Source organism: Microplitis demolitor, chromosome 8 (assembly GCF_026212275.2).
Source record: "Microplitis demolitor isolate Queensland-Clemson2020A chromosome 8, iyMicDemo2.1a, whole genome shotgun sequence".
In the NCBI taxonomy this organism is placed as follows: domain Eukaryota; kingdom Metazoa; phylum Arthropoda; class Insecta; order Hymenoptera; family Braconidae; genus Microplitis; species Microplitis demolitor.
Genome location: NC_068552.1, coordinates 19,472,844 through 19,499,012, shown reverse-complemented (window position 1 = coordinate 19,499,012; position 26,169 = coordinate 19,472,844). Strand labels below are relative to the sequence as shown.

Here is a 26,169-nt window from a genome sequence, read left to right as displayed (position 1 = left end):
CATCAGTGTCTATCAGTTCATAAATAAATTTACTAAAATTAACTTCATCAAATTATCACCTCTCCCATAAAAAATTAAAAATTTTAATTAACACTAAAGTTAGACGTCTAATAAATTTTGAATTTTTTAAAAAATCATAAATTACAAAAAAAAATATTTTACAAAATTGCACCTATAGTTTTTTAAATTTTCTGCATGCATATTTTTAGTTTTTTTTTGTTGTAATTTATTGGTGAAAAAAAATCCGAAAATTATTAATTGTCTACAAATTTCAGTATCATAAATATTTGATTCTACATAAAAATTTTCATTGACATTTAAAGTAGAATAAGTGGATATTAAATTAACAAATCATTTGAAATTACACAAAACACATTATTTAAATATGCTTAATATTGCATAGCTCGCGCTCTTATCATCAATTATTATTGAAATTTAAATTAATTACAAGTACATACAATGTTCTGCCCTAAATTACCTATAGTAGCAATTCGATAAATTTCAAATTAATTAAATTCTCAATCGTAATGTTGTTACAAGCGCATATTAATTAATATCAATTATTGATTCATGTTATTTTTTTACTATTATTATTATTATTATTATTATTATTATTAGACACTATACTTGCAAATATATATATATATATATATATATATATATATATATATATATATATATATACATTTATCTAGACAAGGGATAATCAGATGGAGAACTGGATGAATTTTGTCAAGGCCGTTACTAGAGCGAGAACTGTATGCACGCCTTATTGGATTATCTCTAGTATAATTTAATATACTATATAGTATATAGTGTATGTATATAATATAATATAATATGGATTATGATAGCAACTCCAGACGGAGTTTACACTGCAAGTGTCACCGAAGATACCAGCACTCAGTGCGGCTTGTCCTTAACCGTTAATCGATGTGAAGAAAATGATAATGGAGCATTGAGTCCGAGGGTAAAGAAAAAAAAATGAGTGTACTGAGTAAAAAAAAAAAGAACCATATTTATAGTGATGATAATGATAATGATGATAATAAAAGAGGTGCTAAGTATTTCAGAGGAAAATAATTATTTCTTAACGATAAGTGATTTACTTTAATCACCGCCACTAAGTGATCAAATAATACTTGATATAATGTCTATTGCTTTTTGGTTTATCAGAAAAAAAAAATTAAGTAGCTAATGATAATTATTATTTATTATACTGGGAATTGCGGTAATGACTTACCAGTTACTGGAGCCTCGATATCAATCATTGTCTTCTCGGATCGTAGGAGAGAAGCGCCATCATTGACGATGCGCAGTGCTGCCGCTTCGTCAATTCTTCCTTCAAGGATGAAGTGATGCTTGAGTACATCTGGTCGAGGTCTTCCTGTTCGTGCATCGAAGACCTCTGCCACTGTCAGTTTGTGAGACGGTGGAAATGGCACACCTATTAACACAATTTTTATTTTCGTTATTTATTTTTTTTGCATAAATGTTAATTTATAAATTAACAAGTTTAATTTAATTTGAATAATTATTTTAAATTTCCAACTTTTAATTTTCGCGGTTAATACTATTCAAAGTTTAAGTTGCCGAGAAAATTTAATTCTATACCCTGAAACCTGTATCGTCATTGAGACTTAGTTGGTACGATACCAAAGTTCTAATGGTCAAGGACCTTTATAAATTAGACACAGTATTTTATCTACCTGATAATTAGTTTAGAATAGATAGAGAGAGAGGGAGAGGGAAATTATTAACCAATGACGAAGTAAGTTAAAGCAGGTAGAATTAATAATTTAAGTAACCAATAGAAATTTAGTGTCGGCTAACGACTGTCCCAAAGTAGATCCCGGCTGTAAAATATTTAAAAAAATAAAAATTAAAAATGAAACCTTCAGCTCTCTTGTAAACAGGCGCTGGTTGTTTTTCAGACTGATTAAATTTTATTGAAATAGAACTGTCAGTATCTTCAACGGCAGTCGATGACGCGATGGGTTTTGAACTTGAATGAGGAGTTTTTTGCATTAATTTCTTGAACAGACTCACTGCTTTTCTTCTCGACCGCGGGGTCGGAGTTTTGGGAGATTTAACATCAGTGGAGCTGGATGTCGAAGGCTTCGATTCTTCTAGCTCCGAGTTATCAAGCGATTCAAGTGCGTCGTAAAACGCTGTGGTGTTGGCTGAATCTACGGCTGAAGAGTCAATGACTGAGCTTAATTGTTCGTCTCCGTCAGGCCCAAAAGAAGTTTCCATCGGCGACACGAATGAATCATCTTTTATTTCCACCGTGGAATCCAGATCAATTGTACGATTCGATGTGTCTAAATTTTGAACGGCAATTTCTGTTCCTAAAGCTGCTGATTCTTTTACCAATACTTCGACAGAGTCATTTAATTCTATTGTCTTATTGAATTCACCTTTAACGTCAATTAGTTCGATGTTTTTTAATTCAATACTATTATTTGACTCTTCTTCAACTCCAGTTACTTCCATACTTTCCAACTCATCAGTATTTTTTGACTCATCTTCAGTTCCAGTCATTTCCATACTTTCCAATTCATGGGAAGTTTTTGACTCATCTTCAATTCCAGTTGCTTCCATACTTTCCGATTCAGGTGAATTAGTTGACGATTGATCTTCAATTTCCGTAACTTCAATACTGCATATTTTATTAATATTTTTTGACTCACCTTCAGTCTCGGTCATTGAAATATTTTCAAGACCTAACTTTTTGAAATCAATTTTTGCTAAATTTTTTTCCATTTCCAGAGGATCGCAAAGTATGTCAGATTTGCTGAACTGGAGACCAAAATTAGAAGCATCGAAATCAATAGAATCTTTTGAACTGAAAGACTGGTCTAGTAGACTGACATTTTCAGCTGGATCATTAATACTAGCTGGTTCAGACGTACTTGCTTCGACGATCATACTCGAAGTATCCTTTCCTTCATCATCCCCAGCATCCCTAGCAAGAAGAAACTGATTCCCAGGACTAAAGTAAAAATGACCGAAATCACCAGACGGAAACGGGCGTGCTGGCATCAACTGAGGACTTGGATTTTCTTCTTCTTCTAGTACCATCAAGCCTTTTGGTCCACTGTCTTGCTCGATACTCACAGCACCAGCATCAAATTTAAAAGCATTGCTGTAGCGCCTGTTTGGAGAGAATCTCCGAAAGCTACAAGCGGAATGATGACTTCTCGTTGGCGAGCGTCTGTCAAAATCAAAGGTAGAAGCTTCAGAAAATCTAGGATAGTGTTCATCAAATTTATTCGTAGAAAGATTTGAATGTTTGCTTCCATCAGAATCTAGCAGCAAAGACGCAGCTTCTGACAGATCTTGCTCTACACTGGATCCCTGATTGGCACACGTACTTACGCTCTGTAAATTAGATACTGATTTACTTGAATTAGAATCATCAAGTTGCGATTGGGAGAATGAAGACGATGGTAAATTTTTAGGAACACTTGTACTCATCTTTCTTACGCGTTTTGGGCTTCCAATGTTGACTAGTAAACTCGAAGGTTCTTGATTTTCAGGAATAAAATCTGCTGCCATTGATTCGCTGGAATTACTTGAATGCAATGATGATAATGATTGATGGTCTTTGGTATCAATTGAACTAGATCTCTTGAGAGCTCGTGGACTATCGTAATTCATTGAAAGACTTGAAGTTTCTGAAGCTCCTGGATTTAATTCACCAGCTATCGATTCACTTGAATAACTGGACTGCATTGATGACATTGATTGATGATCCTTAGTATCAGCTGGTGTTTTTATAAAAGACTTTGGACTTTGATCACTAATTATTGAAGATAAAGAAGCTTGATCCTCTGGGATGAAGCTGTGACCTGTAATTTTACTGAAATGGTCAGCAGTAGCTAATTTGTCTTGACCAGCATCTGGATCTCTTGACTCTTCTTCATCTCTAGTTTCAACAATAGTAGCAGCTTTTATTTTTTCCAAAGCAGAGCCCAAACTAGAGCAATCAGGCTCAGATTTTATTTTTCTAATTGCTTGAAAATCTTGATACTCATTTTTATCAGCTTTGAAAGATTTATTTTTATCAAACTCTCCAGGATCATCAATTAATTTAACGCATTCCTCATTAAAACTTTTAAAAAAACTTTTACGAACCACTTCTTGTTGACGTGGCTCCAATAAATCACCAACAGCTTCATCAATAGCATTTTGTAATATAACTTTACCATCATCATTATCCGCAAGCTCATCGTTATCAACCTCTGCTGACAAATCTTCACATTTAGAATAAATTTTATTTATCATTGAACATTTTTTGTTAACCTGGGCCAAGTAAAACAAGATCTGTGATACATAAACAAGACTCTCTTCTAAATCCGAATTATTATTTTGAGTGCCCGCTAATTGAAGACACTGAAGTGGCGTTGACGTCGCGGACTGTTTGAGTGGACTCTCAACTTTTTCAAGACCTCGGCCATCACCGTCAGCGTCATCGACTTTTATTGCAGCATCAATACCAGAATCTTTTAGTAAATTCTCCTGGACATCAGATGTGCTGCCGCTGACAATAACGTTATCATCACGCGGTTTATTATCATTTATATTTTCTGGTGACGCTGAGTTATCCCAGGAAATTAAATCAGTCGATAAAAAAGATTCTGAAATAAATGGCCGCTCAGACAAACGTTTGCGATGCGCGTGAGTGCGTTCCAGTGCGGCATTAAGATAATCATCATCAATTTTCAGTGACTGAGACGGTGATTTTTCTTCAGCTATTGATGAATCAAAAAGTGTTTTTTTGAAAGTTCCTTGGCTTGACTCCTGGACATCTTGCTGGTCTTCAACATTTTCCATGAAGCTTCGGTTCATCAGCGATGATCTTCTTGACTTGAGCTGAATGACGGGAGTTTTCAAACCAAGACGAGTCATACGTCTTATCAGCATGTCCATTGACGGACTTTCTCCGGAAAATGTTTTAATATTTTCACGTACCGGTGACAAATTCTGATGAACTGATCCTGTAGATTTATCAACTCCTGCATCAATGGACGTATTTGGTGTGTCCGTTGACATTGAGTCGTCATGATGATGAGGATTGTCATCATCGGCAGTTGCTTCTTTTTTATCATCTTCAGAAGAAAAAAAAATACGTTTTGGTTTTTGTGGCGTGTCCTCCATCACTGGAGGCACTTGGCGGTACGCCATTTTGACTTTTTGTTTAACTAAATTTTATTGTTTTAATAAATATTTAAAATTTACTTGATATTTATTTATAATAAATTATTATTTACACTCGGGAACACTTTTTTAAATTGGTTTTATTTTTTTTTTATTCATAAACAATTTAATGATTGATTAAATACTGAAGCACTCGCGAACAATAGACGTAGTAGTAACAGACGTTTTTTTTTGTCGTCACCTTCAGAACTTGTGCTTTTTTTTTTTATTTTTACAATTTTACCAACCTTATAATTTGAATTTTCAACGAAATAAATAATTTAAATAAAAATATACTTATATATATTAGATAATTTATGATGAGTGTGAATATATTTGAAAAGTGTCAATTTTGAAAATTTTATAGTAAAAAATAAAATGTAAGTACAATAAAAATTAAAAAATGTGGATTTTTTATTTTTTGCGCGGCGCTGTATTCGAAGTTCAAATTTTTGCTAGAGGGGGCAGTCGATGAATCGCAAAATCGATTAATTTGTAACAATTGACGGTTCGATAGCGGCAGTCAGTATCATCGATGTAATGGCAGCAGTAGTCCAGATTTTTTTTACGTTTGAATTGAAACGCAGTATTGAACTTAAGTCGTGTAAAATTGTGCAGTGATTGTAAAATTTTTTTTTTGTTAATTTAAATTGTGCAAAGTGATTGTGGTGTCATGTTGAGTATTCAGTGCTAGTGAAAAGTATTAAGAGTTCAGTGCTAGTGTAAGATGCTGATGGCTGATGACTTCCAAGTTCCTGACCAAAATCATCTGGCATCGTCTGGTGGGGAAATAGCAGTCAAGTGACGTTTTTTAGCTGGAATACACTTGGAGCAATTTAATTCAAATCTCCAAGTGTATTTGGACACCCTTCTGCATATTATTTCCCCGCCAAGGTTTGTTCAAACACTCAAGTGTTTTTTTTTTTAATATTTTTTAATTATTTTTCTATCATATTCTGCCGCCATTTTATTTACCATACGAATTTTAATTTGGGTGCATTCGAAAAAGCTCGAACTCTAGCTTTAGCTAAGCGTTGCTATGTATCGAGAGCTAGGCTAAATCATTTATAAATGTATCCTAATTAATACAATTATTGACACGAATAATTTTTAATAAAATAATTAAATTTCAATTTTGAAATTTCGCGCCAAGTTGGCGCTACTGCACGTCGCTGTCCTCGCCGTTCAAATTTTTGCTATATTGGGGGGAGGGGTCGAATGAAACGCAAAATCGATTAATTTGTAACAACTGACGGTTCGATAGCGGCAGTCAGTATCAATATTTGTTCAAACATTCAAGTGTTTTTTTTTAATATTTTAAATATTTTTTCATATTCTGCCGCCATTTTATTTTGATTTACGATTTAAAATTTTTTTTCAGTTTCTAATAATTTATTTATGAAATTTTTAAATTTACCGCGCAAGTAATGGAAATAATTAATAAATTATTAATAAAGATCAAAAATTTCGAGTATATTTTTTAAACATGAGTATGAATGTAGCAGACATCAGAAAAATTGTAAATTATAAATAAATAGAGTAAATAATTAATGAAATAAAATTTTTAAAAAAAGCCCATTCAAAAAATTTCTAAATTAATAAGTGCATTTTTTATAAATTTTTTTTTTTTTTTTAAATATTTACTCTATTTATTTATAATTTAAAATTTTTATGTCTGTTACATCATTCATTTTTAAATTGAATGCATTCGGAATTTTCATTCAATATTCATTATAAACAAATAAAATTACAAATGTGAGAGGATGACATTTTATTACTTTGAATTATAAATAATTATCAACTATAAAAAATTTTTATTAATACACGATGGCCACTTATATTAAATAAATCAAAAACTGATTACATTCATTACTATTATTATTTATAAACATTTTTTATTTTATTCATGATTTAATCTTCTTAAAAAATAATTCATTTAAATTCATATTATTCATTAAATATAAAAATACACGAGTAATAAAATACAAACTCATGGGCAATAAATTATTACAAAAATTCCCATAAAAAATATTACACCTATCGTACATCAAAAGTATAAATACGTAAAAAATTTTAAATTGACATTTATGTCACATTAAATTTTTTTTTAAATATTTAACAAAATTGTTGACATTAAAAAAATTTCTTACATTCCATAAGTAATAAATTACATAAAAATTCATAATTATCATCATCAATACTCAATATTTTTTTAAATATCCTCAATTTTTTTAAAACCTATCAATTTATCTTACATAAAAAAAAAAAATGAAAAGAAAGCTTTTAATTTAAATTTCCTATAATTATTAGTTTGATTCAATGAACTGAACTCTTGAAAATTCATTATACTTGTAGGTCGAGTCTTCATTAATCATTCTCGGTGTATCCTCGACTTCTTAATTATCATAAAATGTAATCAAACTTCTTGCTTCCTTTGTGACTCAGGTATATAAAAGCTTTGCGTTTGACTACATAATAACAATAAACGTAACTTGTATTTGCAGAGTATCTGGTATATAAATTGATAGATTGATCAAATAAAGTAACGTCTAGCTATCACACACTTCATCAAACTCCACAGTAGAAGCATTAGAATAACGATTATTTTTAATATCTGAATCATTTAATTGTGATGATTGATCTCCAGCTTCACCGACACTCGATCCTTCAGCAATGGCACTTGGTGTCTGTAAATAATTAACTGGCTCGTTTGATTCAAAACCGTCAAATTGCAATCGTGACACTGAAGAAGACGGATCATTTTCGTTGGTAATTATTTTTCTAACGCGTTTCGGGCTGTCGTTATGCTCAGCCAAATCCATAGCTTTTGAATGTTCTGTTGTGTTATCAAGTGTTTCATCGTAATCACTAGGCTTCATTGATGACAATGGCTGATCTTGGTTGCTTGATTTTTTACGCTTGAAAGATGATGAATTTCTCTTGAGTTTCAAACTTTCTAGAAACTCTGGGACCACGTTGTCTTCAGTTGATTTGTCTAAACCACTTGCAGCTGGTTCGTCTTGACCCAGAGGATCTTGGCCACTTGATTCCTCGGTGATTTCTTCAATAGAATCACTCACCTCGTGCTCTTCTATTGTAACTTGTTCAAATTCGGAAACTAAATTTGAACAATTTGGTTCTGATTTAGTTTTTCTCAAACTTTCAATGTCTTCTCCATTATTGTCGCTACCACCCGACACATTATTTAATGATCCCTTTGAATTATTGCCAAATAATGAAAAGAATTTATTGTCGATCAGTTTATCATCTGACGAGCTTTCGTCGGAATTTGATGGTTTACTTGTTGCAAAGGGGAAAAAGATCTTTTTTAATTCAGGTGGTGTCCCTGCCATAACTGTACTTTTTGTTTTAATTTTCTGAATTACTTTTAATTACTGTAATTATTTTACTACTTTAATTTTTTTTCATTTATTTATTAACACTCGCAATCACTTTTTGCAGATGGTTTTAATTTTTTAATACAATTTAATAATTATTTATTGTTAGCTGCAATGGACGCAGTAGTTACGGACGTTTATTTTAATGATGATTAGTCATTAGCAATGTCCTAGTAACTATATTTGGCTGGTCAGTCTTACCAACTTAGTAATTTAATTATATAGTGAAATCATAATTATTTTATTTTATCACTTCCTGTCTGATTAAAATTATTTAATTGCTTCAATAGAAAAAAAACAAATAATAATAATTATGAAATTTATAAATTTATACTTTTAATGAAAGATTATTTTTTAAAAATACATGATTGAAGTATATAATAGAAATATTAAATTAATAATTTCAAATTAATTATTTATTCATGCATTTATTTATAAATCATTTTTTTAAATTTCCTCGGATTTGAATTTAGGATCTGGCATTTTTTCAACTTCTGAAAGAAAAAATAAATAATTTAAATATTTATATTTTTATTTTGCTGGTGAATAAATTGAAAATAAAGTATTAAGTATAAGTATTACCCAAGAAATTCAATGAGCGACGAGGAGATTTGTGAAGGGAAAAGTAATCAGAAAATTTTTTAGTTATATTATTTGGCGACAATTTAATCCGTGATTGAGATCCCGGTGTCTTTTTACTATTGAAAATATTTTTCTCAAAGATAGCTTGGATGTCTTTGAATTTTCCAAGACTGGATTCTAGGATGACTCCACTTTTAGAAGGAGTTCTCGGGGCTGGTGGCAGAGTGCTCTTGGAAATGCGATTGACTTTGTTCAATTTCCGACGAGTTTGAATGTAAAGCGTTTCCCTTTGCTCCTTTTGGGTCAAATCGTCACATGTATCACGAGTTTCATTGTGTTCCTTAGAATTTATGTTAGCTGAGCAATCTACTGAATTCTCAGCAGAATCTTCTCCCACAGATGAAAGCACACAAATATCATCACTTTCACCACTCATTTCTCCTTTTTTCGGAACTTTAACCTTCGTATTTTTATCCTTTCTCAGTAAATATAGTATCCAAAATTCGTTACAATTTATATCTCAACCAACACTTGCTCTGCTGTTTATTTTTTACATTAGCTCTATCGGAAAATATTTCAAATACCGAACAAATATTACAACTTTACGGTATTTAAATTACCCAGATCTGTAAGGGCGGGGTCATCATTGTTGACACAAAATAAATTAATTTTTCCTTAAAAAATAACTAGTCAGTTTTCAATAGAAAAAAAAAACTGGGGCAAGTTGGTCAGCGTGGCAGCGCGGGAAATTTGAAATTACAGTAAAAAAAAATTTTTTTTATGTTTGTTATTAAATTTTTTTTTTGAAATAGGAAAATTAACTTTGAGGTAAAATGGGTCATTAATTTTTATAAAAATTTTTTTTTTTTAAATTATGTCTCATTTTACCCCCGGTTTCTTTACTTTATTTCTGCAATGATCAGATGAATATAATTTCCAAAAAATCAAAATAAAATTTCCAATTTAGTTATTTGTTTTTTTTTTTTTGTTCATTAAAATTATTATTTATTTTTTATCTAGACTTAAAAACTGTTGTTACATAATATTGCCATTTAATTAAATAATTTTACCTACAGTAAATAATTATTTTTATCCTAAACTAAAATTATAAAATCTAAATATACTAAATTTAAATTCATACACTATTTCTATCTTATAAATATAAAATTACCTATTGCATATAAATTTAACCAAACACTCATAATTAAATTTTTAAGACTTAAGTCTATTTTAAAAAATTTACAAGAAAAATTGATAACTTTATCTTGCAGTACAATTAATTATACTGTTAATTGACAGTATAATTTAATTCGTTAAAAATAAAAATTATTATTAAAAATTTAAATTTTTAAAAGAATTATCTGGAGCACCTCGAGACATTTATAAAAATTTAATTACTAAAAAATTAATTAAAGTTATTTAATAATATAATCTGGTGATATTTACAAATGATTAATAAATTTATCAATAAATAATTGTAAAAAAAAAACTTTATACTGATTCATTAATCAGATAGATAATTTAAATATTTTTAATTATTAATTTTAGTTGAAAATTAAAAACATCTTTTATATAAAGTTATCATTCTTTGGAAATATCACAGTTGAAGGACTGAAATATAACAAAGAATAATAATTATTATTATTATGATTATTGTTAGAAAATAAATACTATTCTCAATGAATCAATAGATAATCGGTGGAAAAATAATTACGATCAAGATAAAATGTAGGAGGAGAGAAAGAGCATACAATAATTTTGGGGATAAATAATTGCGGATAGAAGAGGGTAAATGTTTCCAATTGCAAGCATCAGCTAGTAACGCAATTCCTCTACTACAAAGATAACGATCGTAAATTGTGTTAGCCGTTTGAATCAAATGAGAGACTATCCGGTTCACTTTGTTGTGGGAATTTTATCCCTACGTATTATCGTAATACTAAACAATTAACGGGTAAATTCCGTGTAATAACGTTAACTATCTCTCTGTCGTTCATTAGAGTCAGCAAGAGTCATAAAAAAAAAAACAATTATTATAATAATCACATAATGTCAATAGTGATAATGATAATAATGAAATAAATATATCTAGTGTATGTTTCATAACCGTAAATAATTGGCGCAAATATTCTTCAATTAATTTTAATTGCCGTGTTGGTGATCAATAACATTTTTTAAAAACTATAGTCGTAAATTTAAAAGTTTGTTGCTCTGTAAGCGTCAAGAATTAAAATGTTGTCACTTCAATAAAAATATTTTTTGTAATTGACACTTACACGCAATTTTAAGTGTGGAAGTTTTTTTTTTAATTGTGCGGCGATAACTATTTTTAAATTAAATTTATATTTTTTTTTTTTATGAGTTTTTATTGGCTCTACGGCTTGAGTTCTTCTATTCCGGTGGTTATTATTCTTTAAATTTATTCAAACAGTATCTCCGGTGAATAATCGTTGCCCGGTATCGAGACGTCGATGACCTCCCAGCATCTCGTCTAGATATTCCGGTCGTCGAGTTAGTTACCTTCGACCCATTGATTTCCTTTTGTGAATCTATACCCAATATCATTAGCTTTAATATATACGTAATTTAAAAAAAATATTAAGTTTAAAAATAAAATTAAATAAAAATTTACCACTACACTAAAAAAATTCGCGGATTAAATTCGGAGTAAATTCGGAGCAAATGATTGTTTATTTATTTAATACCCTTGGAGTAAAATTTACTCCAGAGGGAAGTTTATTTTAATATTAAAACTTAAAATTGGAGTAAATGCGGATTTAAATAAAATCCACAATCATTCGATTTTTTACAGTGTAAATTTTTTTTTTCACACCAATAATTATTTTTTAAAAATTCATAAAATGATTTCATGAAAAAAAAAAAAAAAAAAAAAAAAAAAAGGAAAATTATCATGTCTACTGACTAAAGTTTGATGATGATTTTCGTGCCAAAAATAAAATATAAATAGACACAAAAATACACATGCGGGCTTGTGACTTAAATTTATTTATTATTAACTGAATTAAATAATAATTATTATTTAATTTTATTTTTAACTTTTACTAAATGATATAAAAGAAAACCGCATTTTCAGCGCATCAACTCACCATTTGAATGAAAATTTATGTAATAATAAAACAATAAAAGTATGAAAGACATTAGTTTGTTAATTAGATCATAACGAGTTCCCAAAGCTCGTAAATTATCCATTAAATATTACCAAGATATTTAACTATGAGACTGTCGTTAAAGTTTTAAATAATACATGACTCTGTAAAAACATATAAAATTTGTTAAATCACTATTACGTAGTAGTCAAAGTTTCGAGGCTTTTTATTTATTTATTTTATTTTCTTTAAGTTATTGCAGTTGCTAAGTTTATTTAACGTTTTTATTGAGCCGGCGTAAAAATAGAGTTTATTTAAAACATTATTAGCATTTAGTTAAATAGTGAATTTTATTGTAAGAAGACTGTGTTAAACTTATAAGTTAATACAACAATACAACAAGGTCAAGGCTTGCTTGCCATTTGTCGTTAGTGTAAACACGTGTGTCTTTGAAATGAGTCCAATTTTAAAGACATTCTTTGCTTAATTCAATCATATATATGATATATATATATTTTTTTTTTTTTTTTTTTGTATTTTTAATTAAGTAAATTATGTATGTATGTAAATATCATTCACAATCATTTAGAATAAATTTAAAAAAATGTTTTTAATTATGGAGCTCAATTATAATTTTATTGCGTCACTCAAAATTTATCATTTACTTTAAAATTATTTTTAAAAATTAAAAAAATTTTTTTTTAATCACTTATTTATCAATCATATCTTTTTTATAAAGTTTTTTAGAAAAAATTAATTGAAAAAATTTTTTTTTCCAATTTCAACTTTTTTTTTAATTTATAAAATTTTCAAAATTTCAATTTTTTGATTTTTTTCAAAAAGACTTTTTTTGTAAGCCATTAAATTACATGCAACTCCAAAATTCAATCATGTAGAAATTTATTTCTGTATATGTAATTTTATATGGGAAATTTTGAAATTATAATTGAAGGCTATAACAAAATAATTTTTTTTTTTTTATTTTTAATGAATAGTAAATGATTTTTTACAATGGGCATGAATATATACATACACATTTATTTTAATTTAATTTACTTAAAATAAATTTAAAGTGACACAACTTTATATATTTTTTAAATGAATAAAATAACTTTTTAAATAAAAGTTTTAAACTTTTTTATCTCGAAAATTATAAAAAGCACTTGAGATAAATTATTATATTTTTTAATTTACTTTTAAAATTATTATATACTTACATTTTATATAAAATAAAAACTTGTTTATTTTTATAAAATATATGACATGCCCCATTGGCCATTGGGACACTAGTAAGTAGAAGTAATAAAGTCGGATCATGATCCTTAGGTGTAATTTAATGATTGTAAATCAAGTAATAAGATGTCGTAGTGTCTATCATAATTCAAAATTAAATCGATACGATATTAACAATCGATAATCGATTATTTATCATTTAAATTGATTGAGCGCGAGAAAATTTGAATGAAATTTTATCCAATTGGAGATTATGGGATTCAAAATTTTTTTTTGAGTTGTTAAATTTTTTGGCAAGGCAGAGATTAAAGTGTAGTATTGATAACGTAAATAGAATGTGTATTTAAATACTGTAAAATTTATCGTTACAATATGATATCATGGAAGTAACAGATATTGGCTGTCGGCCAGTCCACTTTAGTTTGTCAGTACTTGGTTTAGTTCGGATATCACTTTTCCCTTGCGGTAAGTCGAGCTGAACGAATTGTCAAACGTTTGGACATGCAATCCGATAGGTGGCAGCTTTAGAAAATTAAACTTTTTAAAATAAAGTAACGTAATATATTTTTCACAGCATTTAATAAATTTAAAAAATCGCCCTAGTATTGAAAAAAACTTTTTTTTTTTTTCAATTGTTTTGCTGCTTGATTGAAGTACAAAACGTGTTGATGAGACGAGATAAAGTTGGAAGATAAGAGATAATCAAAATGAAAAAAAAAAAAAAAAAAAAAAAAATATAAATAATGATAATAATAATGATGAAAATAAAACAAAGAAGTGTCGTGCGAAGGACGAGGAAGTAAGTATGACCCAGTTAATGTGACCTATGGATGTTTTACTCTGGCCACGACTATTAATAATTGAATACGATGTTTCCGAGTTCAGCGATCGCACAATTTCCTTCTCATTTAAAATCTATTATCACAATTAATGTTGATTTTCAACATTGGCTACCGGCATTATCTAGTAATCGATGAGTCAAAAATATACTTATTTTATTCTTATCCCGCAATGATGATAAAAAAATTAATTAATTATGAAAATTATTTTTAAAAGATAATTAAATAGATAAAATATGAAGTAAAGATTATTCCTTGATGAGTATGAACTGGCGTGTATCCTAATAAATTAAACGCGTCTGTTGAAGAAGGAGAATTAAATCGAAGGAGGGAAGAAGCCAGAGTATGTGGGTCGAGAGGTCACACACAAAGTCCTCTCGTATCATATAAATTCAGACGGTATGACAACACTATATATATATATATACATACATACTCATACACACAAAGTGAATGCTTGGTTGGCTGGAAAATTTACCAATATACGCATATTCAATTCTCGTTTGATGCTTTGATATAATTCATAGTCATTAATTGCAACGTTATTTGAAAATGCGTGTATTTAGATTCATCTGAATGATACTATGTCAACATATATTTCAAATATGTATATATATGAAGTCATTAAACATTTATGTACATTAACTGTTCTATTTTCACGGACCATCATATCATTCTACAGCTGCTAGAAAATATCACTATCAAGTTTTATGTTTAACTCACTTATGATGACATTTAATTAGTTCACTCACGAGATAAATATCTAAATTTGTAAATATATTTTGTTTACAAGAAGGTAGAATATAAGTGTAAAAAATAATTTTTTAATGAGTTCTTGTAATAATTCGGGTCCACCTTTAAATTAAAATAATTGTTTTTTTAGTTTAATAATATATATGCATATATAAATTTTGGATAATTCTTGACGATAAAAAAAAGGGAAATAATAAATAATTTATAAAAAAAATTCAATAAATAAATAAAAATACCATTAATCCATAGTAAAAGTCATAGAGTCAAGATCGTCTGAAGAATTCTTCAGGTTAAAGTGAAGATAGAAAAGATAACTATAAAAAATTCAGTCTAAACTCAGTATGATAATAAGAACAAAGAAATAGGGGTTGTTGAATACAAGGGTAAGCATATAGGATGATCGCCGGGTGAAGAAGTAGTGTAGCATCAGTATGAGTTGTAGCAGTAGTAGTAGTAGTAGTAGTAGTAGTAGTAGTAGTAGTAGTAGTAGAGATCTGGTGTACAGATGTAGGAGAAGTAAAGGGAGAAGCAGAGAACCTTAAGAGGCACGAGAGATATGGGTCAGAGGATGGACCGGACAGAATATTGATCCGCGGGGTTGCGACGCGATAGCTGTCTGCCGGTGCTGTATCTCCTATCCACGCTACAGGAAAACGGATACGTGGCTAAAACGTGCTCCGACGCACTGTAACTACTCTATTACATATATATATATCTATATATATATATATATATATATTTTACTCATACGGACTTTAAATGGCATGACGCGATCTGTACAACTGGTTCTGCGACTGCTGCAGCTACTGGCTCCTGTACTATTAGTGCCGATGCTATTGATACAGGACAGTACTGGGCAGTAAAACTGGTACCCGATGTAAAAAATAACCGATAAATGAGATAGTAGTGACAAGTAGTGACAACGCACTTGCACTTGTGTTCATCTGACCGATGACGCCTCGTTTCATTCTCGTTGACACTCTATTATCCGTTGAGACACTTTACTTGGTATAGTACACGTGCACGTGGATATCGTTCCTGCCTCAACTGCTTCTCTCCCTCTATCTCTCTCTCTGTTTTTTTATCTCTTTCCCTCTCACTCTCTCTCTTTCTATCGCCATATCACACATATCTAGTTACGTTTTTGACTGCTAAATTAAAGGATCAATTTCCCAATGGGTTTTACTTATATATACATATATATGTTTCTACACCCACACTATGGTATATACAATGAAAAATATGCAATATAAACTGTACCCTATACTCTATACCATAGATTGTTTACTCTGGTGTTGTTGTATTCGATATAGATCTTTTTATACACACAGACTCTACATCGTTATTTTTTTAATTATTTTCATATATTTTTTTAGATTTTTTACTTTAAAATAAACCGAGAAAAAAAGTATTTAAATTAAATTTATTTTATTATATTTATCTCGGGGGAATGAAATAAAATATTTGTTTGTTCTGCAGATTTTTTTATAAAAAAAAAAGTTATTGATTAAATTAACTGTTTTGTTAATTAATTTTAAACGTTTAATATTTATTTTGTTAATGTTGTTCGTTTTTATTTTATAACTACACTATTGTTATAGTGATAACTTCACGGTAATATGATTAATCAGTAATTGATAAACAGTTTTTATCTGATTTAAAATTTTTATTGCAGTAATCCGCTTTAATATTTATTTGTTGCATAATCACAATTTATGTTGCAACCATTTTAATTTATATGACAGAAATACAGAAATTGTTTAATTAATTAATTAAATAAATTAAATAATTTTAAGATAGAAAAATATAAGGGAGGGCCGGGAAAATTTTTAAAAAATTTGATATTTTCAAGGTTTCAAGTTTAAAATTTATTACTAATCATATTTTTTATCTGAATTAATACGCAAGTAATATTTTTTAAATGTCTTTAAAAACGAAAAAAAAAAAAAATAGTTATTATTTTTATTAAAATTAAAAATTTTTCGTAATTTTTCTCAATCAAAAATAAATGATCTAGAATAACAAATTTAATTTTTATTTTAATATCTTTATTTTATTTGGCGCTTAAAAAAAAATTTAATTAATGGAGAAATAATTCAAGTATAAGATTTATTAGAAAAAAAAAAATAAATATATATATATATATATATATATATATATATATATATATATATATATATATACACATATCATTTGTTAAAATTAATGATGAGTAATGAAACTTAAATATATGTCGACTAGTTATCTTATTTGTGTTGAGAATAACGATGAAATTTCGCGATATGAATGAAACTCACGCATCAACCAAGCTTGTAAAATATATATATGAACATGTATATGTATATATATACCAATATGGAGTGAAGGCTTCCAGTTGGTTGTTGTTATTGTTGTCGTTATCGAATCAAGACAATTAAGTTCGACGAACTTGTATGCCGGCACTTTCACGCGGATGTTTGTGCCAGCGTCTCTTATCTATTTATTATTATAAATGTATGAATATATATATTTATATTTAATGTGTACATAACATAATACATATTAATATTTATTTACATTAAAAACGTTAAGCACGAATTATACTATTGAAAGAATGACGAGTTAGTGATAAGTTGATAAGGAAACAGAGTCACGTTCGAGGTCATCACAGTAATTCATTTAACGTCTTACTATTTTACTCGTATCATTTTATTTTTTTATTTTTCTTTTATTTTTTTTACTATTATCTCAATGTAATTTACTTTTGCATTAGTGTCCAACAAATATTTATTCTACGAGCATTCAATTTGGAGCTTTTATAACTCATGGCCGTCGTGTTATTTTAAATAATTCAATATCAAATATATTTACCTTCTATTTTAATTTTTAATACTCACTATTTTATATCAGTATGTTTATTTTTAAAAATTCAAATTATCAATAAATTTATTTTTTTTATCTCTTGAAATTTTGAATAAAAAAAAAAATAATAAAATAAACATAAATTAAAATTTAATACAAGCAATCAAATTTAAATTCATTTTTTATAAAATTGATTTAAGGTAATTGTAAAAAAAAAAATATTTTTAATTGAAAAAATTCAATACTCGAGGGGAAAAAAAATTTAATTCACTTAATGAAAACGTTGTATTGGAAAAAAAATAATAATAATATTGGAATTTCTTTACAAACTGCAACATGCATCATAACTTTAGCGTAACATAAATGGAGCATTCTCGATACTTGAGACAACAAAAAAAAAAAAAATTAAATAATAAATTTATAAATAATAAATAAAAAATGTGAAAAGATAAAAACAATATAATAAAAGTGAAAAAAAAAAAATAAATAAAAAAATAAATAAAATCACGAACGAGTTGTATAGAAACTTGAATGTTCTAGTCACACGAGAGGCGTGCGAGTGCCACGCGAGTTTTTTTACATGTACAAAACAAGTATATATAGGATTGGTAAGTATTCAAGTACCCCAGCAAGACTATAAGATCACGATGGATAAAAATAGTACAGTATTCCTCAGCCATAGTCAGATTTGTTTCGCGCATCAGAACGGTAACGAGAAATTCGAGATCAATTAAATTATTCTCAACTTCTTTGTACTTCATCCCGTACATCGGTCGGTCTCTTTTTATCTCGACTGCATTATAAAGTAAAATAAAACAGAGATAAATAAAACGAAGTGAAGCTTTAAAGGACAGAGGTAAATAGTATAGTAACAGGGACGTGACGATGAGCAACGAACTGCAGAATGTTTTCAGTACCTCACTACTCCTATTGTCATTTTTTTCCTCATTTTTTTATTTTTAAACAAAGCTATTTGCATGCTGTGACATTTCCCTTGAATACATTAATCCATTCAAATTTTTATCTCCGTAGTTTTCTCCTCCACATCCATTATAAATGACTGAACATTTTATATACACTTATATATTTATGTATAAATTGTATTGAATTATAAATTTATTTGGAATCTAGTAAATTTTCTATTCATAACCGGCCACTTATGTGATTTATTTTCTAAATGGAATAAAGTCAACTAAAAAATTTATTTCTCTGAGAATCCTAGACAAATCCTAGACGAATCCGAGACAAATTCAATTTTACTGTTTTAGTTAGCTCGTAAAATGGTTGGAAATACATGAAATTATGCTTTCTAACATCGAACCCCAAGTCTGTATCGAGTCTGTATTGAGTCTGTATTTTCTATGGAAGCTTCAAAAAAGGCTGCTAAAATAACGCTAGCACATAAATATGAAAGAAAATAATTATTCTTCCGAATATCGAACCCCAAGTCTGTATCGAGTCTGTATTGAGTCTGTATTTTCTATGGAAGCTTCAAAAAAGGCTGCTAAAATAACGCTAGCACTTAAAAGTGGACGGAAATGATAATCCTTTTCAATTGTGAACATTGAGTCTGTATTAAGTCTGTATTTTCTAAGACAAATCCTAGAGAAAACTTCGGAAAATTCATTTCGCTGAATATTCTAGACGAATCCTATACAAATCCTAGACAAATCCTAGAGAAAACTTAGAAAAATTCATTTTGCTGACAATCCTAAACAAATCCTAGACAAATCCTAGAGAAAACTTAGAAAAATTCATTTTGCTGACGATCCTAGACAAATCCTAGACAAATCCTAGAAAAATCCTAGAGAAAACTTAGAAAAATTCATTTTGCTGACAATCCTAAATAAATCCTAGACAAATCCTAGACAAATCCTAGAGAAAACTTAGGAAAATTCATTTCGCTGAGAATCCTAAACAAATCCTAGACAAATCCTAGAAAAAACTTAGAAAAATTCATTTTGCTGACAATCCCAAACAAATCCTAGACAAATCCTAGACAAATCCTAGAGAAAACTTAGAAAAATTCATTTCGCTGAGAATCCTAAACAAATCCTAGACAAATCCTAGACAAATCCTAGAGAAAACTTAGAAAAATTCATTTTGCTGAGAATCCTAGACAAATTCTAGACTTATCCTAGAGAAAACTTAAAAAAATTCATTTCGCTGAGAATCCTAGACAAATCCTAGACAAATCCTAGAGAAAACTTAGAAAAATTCATTTTGCTGACAATCCTAACCAAATCCTAGACGAATCCTAGAGAAAACTTAGAAAAATTCATTTTGCTGACGATCCTAGACAAATCCTAGACAAATCCTAGACAAATCCTAGAGAAAACTTAGAAAAATTCATTTTGCTGACAATCCTAAACAAATCCTAGACGAATCCTAGAGAAAACTTAGAAAAATTCATTTCGCTGAGAATCCTAAACAAATCCTAGACAAATCCTAGACAAATCCTAGAGAAAACTCAAAAAAATTCATTTTGCTGACAATCCTAAACAAATCCTAGACAAATCCTAGACAAATCCTAGAGAAAACTTAGAAAAATTAATTTCGCTGAGAATCCTAGACAAATCCTAGAGAAAACTTAGAAAAATTCATTTCGCTGAGAATCCTAGACAAATCCTAGACTTATCCTAGAGAAAACTTAGAAAAATTCATTTTGCTGACAATCCTCGACAAATCCTAGACAAATCCTAGAGAAAACTTAGAAAAATTCATTTTGCTGACGATCCTAGACAGATCCTAGACAAATCCTAGACAAATCCTAGAGAAAACTTAGAAAAATTCATTTTGCTGAGAATCCTAGACAAATCCTAGACTTATCCTAGAGAAAACTTAAAAAAATTCATTTCGCTGAGAATCCTAGACAAATCCTAGACAAATCCTAGACAAATCCTAGAGAAAACTTAGAAAAATTCATTTTGCTGACAATCCTAAACAAATCCTAGACAAATCCTAGACAAATCCTAGGGAAAACTTAGAAAAATTCATTTTGCTGACAATCCTAGACAGATCCTAGACAAATCCTAGACAAATCATAGACAAATCCTAGGGAAAACTTAAAAAAATTCATTTTGCTGACGATCCTAGACAGATCCTAGACAAATCCTAGACAAATCCTAGACAAATCCTAGAGAAAACTTAGAAAAATTCATTTCGCTGAGAATCCTAGACAAATCCTAGACTTATCCTAGAGAAAACTTAGAAAAATTCATTTTGCTGACAATCCTCGACAAATCCTAGACAAATCCTAGAGAAAACTTAGAAAGATTCATTTTGCTGACGATCCTAGACAGATCCTAGACAAATCCTAGACAAATCCTAGAGAAAACTTAGAAAAATTCATTTCGCTGACGATCCTAGACAGATCCTAGACAAATCCTAGACAAATCCTAGACAAATCCTAGAGAAAACTTAAAAAAATTCATTTCGCTGAGAATCCTAGACAAATCCTAGACTTATCCTAGAGAAAACTTAGAAAAATTCATTTTGCTGACAATCCTCGACAAATCCTAGACAAATCCTAGAGAAAACTTAGAAAGATTCATTTTGCTGACGATCCTAGACAGATCCTAGACAAATCCTAGACAAATCCTAGAGAAAACTTAGAAAAATTCATTTTGCTGAGAATCCTAGACAAATCCTAGACTTATCCTAGAGAAAACTTAAAAAAATTCATTTCGCTGAGAAACCTAGACAAATCCTAGACAAATCCTAGACAAATCCTAGAGAAAACTTAGAAAAATTCATTTTGCTGACAATCCTAAACAAATCCTAGACAAATCCTAGACAAATCCTAGGGAAAACTTAGAAAAATTCATTTTGCTGACAATCCTAGACAGATCCTAGACAAATCCTAGACAAATCCTAGAGAAAACTTAGAAAAATTCATTTCGCTGAGAATCCTAGACAAATCCTAGACTTATTCTAGAGAAAACTTAGAAAAATTTATTTTGCTGACAATCCTAGACAAATCCTAGACAAATCCTAGACAAATCCTAGAGAAAACTTAGAAAAATTCATTTCGCTGAGAATCCTAGACAAATTCTAGAGAAAACTTAGAAAAATTCATTTTGCTGACGATCCTAGACAGATCCTAGACAAATCCTAGACAAATCCTAGACAAATCCTAGAGAAAACATAGAAAAATTCATTTCGCTGAGAATCCTAGACAAATCCTAGACAAATCCTAGAGAAAACTTAGAAAAATTCATTTCGCTGAGAATCCTAGACAAATCCTAGACAAATCCTAGAGAAAACTTAGAAAAATTCATTTTGCTGACGATCCTAGACAGATCCTAGACAAATCCTAGACAAATCCTAGACGAATCCTAGAGAAAACTTAGAAAAATTCATTTTGCTGACGATCCTAGACAGATCCTAGACAAATCCTAGACAAATCCTAAACAAATCCTAGAGAAAACTTAGAAATATTCATTTCGCTGACGATCCTAGACAGATCCTAGACAAATCCTAGACAAATCCTAGACAAATCCTAGAGAAAACTTAGAAAAATTCATTTCGCTGACGATCCTAGACAGATCCTAGACAAATCCTAGACAAATCCTAGACAAATCCTAGAGAAAACTTAAAAAAATTCATTTCGCTGAGAATCCTAGACAAATCCTAGACTTATCCTAGAGAAAACTTAGAAAAATTCATTTTGCTGACAATCCTCGACAAATCCTAGACAAATCCTAGAGAAAACTTAGAAAGATTCATTTTGCTGACGATCCTAGACAGATCCTAGACAAATCCTAGACAAATCCTAGAGAAAACTTAGAAAAATTCATTTTGCTGAGAATCCTAGACAAATCCTAGACTTATCCTAGAGAAAACTTAAAAAAATTCATTTCGCTGAGAATCCTAGACAAATCCTAGACAAATCCTAGACAAATCCTAGAGAAAACTTAGAAAAATTCATTTTGCTGACAATCCTAAACAAATCCTAGACAAATCCTAGACAAATCCTAGGGAAAACTTAAAAAAATTCATTTTGCTGACGATCCTAGACAGATCCTAGACAAATCCTAGACAAATCCTAGAGAAAACTTAGAAAAATTCATTTCGCTGAGAATCCTAGACAAATCCTAGACTTATTCTAGAGAAAACTTAGAAAAATTTATTTTGCTGACAATCCTAGACAAATCCTAGACAAATCCTAGAGAAAACTTAGAAAAATTCATTTTGCTGACAATCCTAACCAAATCCTAGACGAATCCTAGAGAAAACTTAGAAAAATTCATTTTGCTGACGATCCTAGACAAATCCTAGACAAATCCTAGACAAATCCTAGAGAAAACTTAGAAAAATTCATTTTGCTGACAATCCTAAACAAATCCTAGACGAATCCTAGAGAAAACTTAGAAAAATTCATTTCGCTGAGAATCCTAAACAAATCCTAGACAAATCCTAGACAAATCCTAGAGAAAACTCAAAAAAATTCATTTTGCTGACAATCCTAAACAAATCCTAGACAAATCCTAGACAAATCCTAGAGAAAACTTAGAAAAATTAATTTCGCTGAGAATCCTAGACAAATCCTAGAGAAAACTTAGAAAAATTCATTTCGCTGAGAATCCTAGACAAATCCTAGACTTATCCTAGAGAAAACTTAGAAAAATTCATTTTGCTGACAATCCTCGACAAATCCTAGACAAATCCTAGAGAAAACTTAGAAAAATTCATTTTGCTGACGATCCTAGACAGATCCTAGACAAATCCTAGACAAATCCTAGAGAAAACTTAGAAAAATTCATTTTGCTGAGAATCCTAGACAAATCCTAGACTTATCCTAGAGAAAACTTAAAAAAATTCATTTCGCTGAGAATCCTAGACAAATCCTAGACAAATCCTAGACAAATCCTAGAGAAAACTTAGAAAAATTCATTTTGCTGACAATCCTAAACAAATCCTAGACAAATCCTAGACAAATCCTAGGGAAAACTTAGAAAAATTCATTTTGCTGACAATCCTAGACAGATCCTAGACAAATCCTAGACAAATCATAGACAAATCCTAGGGAAAACTTAAAAAAATTCATTTCGCTGAGAATCCTAGACAAATCCTAGAGAAAACTTAGAAAAATTCATTTTGCTGACGATCCTAGACAGATCCTAGACAAATCCTAGACAAATCCTAGACAAATCCTAGAGAAAACATAGAAAAATTCATTTCGCTGAGAATCCTAGACAAATCCTAGACAAATCCTAGAGAAAACTTAGAAAAATTCATTTCGCTGAGAATCCTAGACAAATCCTAGACAAATCCTAGAGAAAACTTAGAAAAATTCATTTTGCTGACAATCCTAAACAAATCCTAGACGAATCCTAGAGAAAACTTAGAAAAATTCATTTCGCTGAGAATCCTAAACAAATCCTAGACAAATCCTAGACAAATCCTAGAGAAAACTCAAAAAAATTCATTTTGCTGACAATCCTAAACAAATCCTAGACAAATCCTAGACAAATCCTAGAGAAAACTTAGAAAAATTAATTTCGCTGAGAATCCTAGACAAATCCTAGAGAAAACTTAGAAAAATTCATTTCGCTGAGAATCCTAGACAAATCCTAGACTTATCCTAGAGAAAACTTAGAAAAATTCATTTTGCTGACGATCCTAGACAGATCCTAGACAAATCCTAGACAAATCCTAGAGAAAACTTAAAAAAATTCATTTCGCTGAGAATCCTAGACAAATCCTAGACAAATCCTAGACAAATCCTAGAGAAAACTTAGAAAAATTCATTTTGCTGACAATCCTAAACAAATCCTAGACAAATCCTAGACAAATCCTAGGGAAAACTTAGAAAAATTCATTTTGCTGACAATCCTAGACAGATCCTAGACAAATCCTAGACAAATCATAGACAAATCCTAGGGGAAACTTAAAAAAATTCATTTTGCTGACGATCCTAGACAGATCCTAGACAAATCCTAGACAAATCCTAGAGAAAACTTAGAAAAATTCATTTCGCTGAGAATCCTAGACAAATCCTAGACTTATTCTAGAGAAAACTTAGAAAAATTTATTTTGCTGACAATCCTAGACAAATCCTAGACAAATCCTAGACAAATCCTAGAGAAAACTTAGAAAAATTCATTTCGCTGAGAATCCTAGACAAATTCTAGAGAAAACTTAGAAAAATTCATTTTGCTGACGATCCTAGACAGATCCTAGACAAATCCTAGACAAATCCTAGACAAATCCTAGAGAAAACATAGAAAAATTCATTTCGCTGAGAATCCTAGACAAATCCTAGACAAATCCTAGAGAAAACTTAGAAAAATTCATTTCGCTGAGAATCCTAGACAAATCCTAGACAAATCCTAGAGAAAACTTAGAAAAATTCATTTTGCTGACGATCCTAGACAGATCCTAGACAAATCCTAGACAAATCCTAGACGAATCCTAGAGAAAACTTAGAAAAATTCATTTTGCTGACGATCCTAGACAGATCCTAGACAAATCCTAGACAAATCCTAAACAAATCCTAGAGAAAACTTAGAAATATTCATTTCGCTGACGATCCTAGACAGATCCTAGACAAATCCTAGACAAATCCTAGACAAATCCTAGAGAAAACTTAGAAAAATTCATTTCGCTGACGATCCTAGACAGATCCTAGACAAATCCTAGACAAATCCTAGACAAATCCTAGAGAAAACTTAAAAAATTCATTTCGCTGAGAATCCTAGACAAATCCTAGACTTATCCTAGAGAAAACTTAGAAAAATTCATTTTGCTGACAATCCTCGACAAATCCTAGACAAATCCTAGAGAAAACTTAGAAAGATTCATTTTGCTGACGATCCTAGACAGATCCTAGACAAATCCTAGACAAATCCTAGAGAAAACTTAGAAAAATTCATTTTGCTGAGAATCCTAGACAAATCCTAGACTTATCCTAGAGAAAACTTAAAAAAATTCATTTCGCTGAGAATCCTAGACAAATCCTAGACAAATCCTAGACAAATCCTAGAGAAAACTTAGAAAAATTCATTTTGCTGACAATCCTAAACAAATCCTAGACAAATCCTAGACAAATCCTAGGGAAAACTTAGAAAAATTCATTTTGCTGACAATCCTAGACAGATCCTAGACAAATCCTAGACAAATCCTAGAGAAAACTTAGAAAAATTCATTTCGCTGAGAATCCTAGACAAATCCTAGACTTATTCTAGAGAAAACTTAGAAAAATTCATTTCG

The 26,169-nt window shown here is 29.8% G+C and overlaps 2 protein-coding genes and 1 long non-coding RNA gene across 7 annotated transcripts in view; all 3 read right to left on the bottom strand.

Annotated features, from left to right (window-relative positions):
• Positions 1–26,169, bottom strand: part of LOC103576807 (serine/threonine-protein phosphatase 2B catalytic subunit 3) — a 133,534-nt gene that overhangs the window by 40,142 nt on the left and 67,223 nt on the right. For 3 of the 5 annotated variants that reach the window (XM_014443235.2, XM_014443237.2, XM_014443238.2), the window contains exons 1-2: positions 1,896–5,380; positions 1,244–1,447 (exon numbers count right to left, since the gene is read on the bottom strand). In XM_014443235.2, the coding sequence (XP_014298721.2) occupies positions 1,244–1,447; positions 1,896–5,190 (3,499 nt within the window). In that variant the 5' untranslated portion in view covers positions 5,191–5,380. Of the gene's footprint in view, positions 1–1,243; positions 1,448–1,895; positions 5,381–26,169 lie in introns of those variants that run through there. The other 2 variants (XM_053741388.1, XM_053741389.1) reach the window with 1 other exon arrangement.
• Positions 9,007–9,740, bottom strand: LOC103576808 (uncharacterized). The gene is made up of 2 exons (XM_008557202.3): positions 9,183–9,740; positions 9,007–9,094 (listed from the first exon to the last, which is right to left on the bottom strand). The coding sequence occupies exons 1-2, from the start codon at positions 9,616–9,618 to the stop codon at positions 9,048–9,050; spliced, it is 483 nt and encodes a 160-aa protein (XP_008555424.1). The 5' UTR covers positions 9,619–9,740; the 3' UTR covers positions 9,007–9,047.
• On the bottom strand, positions 10,624–13,583 carry LOC103576809 (uncharacterized). The gene is made up of 3 exons (XR_549385.2): positions 13,507–13,583; positions 12,290–12,453; positions 10,624–11,731 (listed from the first exon to the last, which is right to left on the bottom strand). It is a non-coding gene; the product is annotated as an uncharacterized LOC103576809 (long non-coding RNA).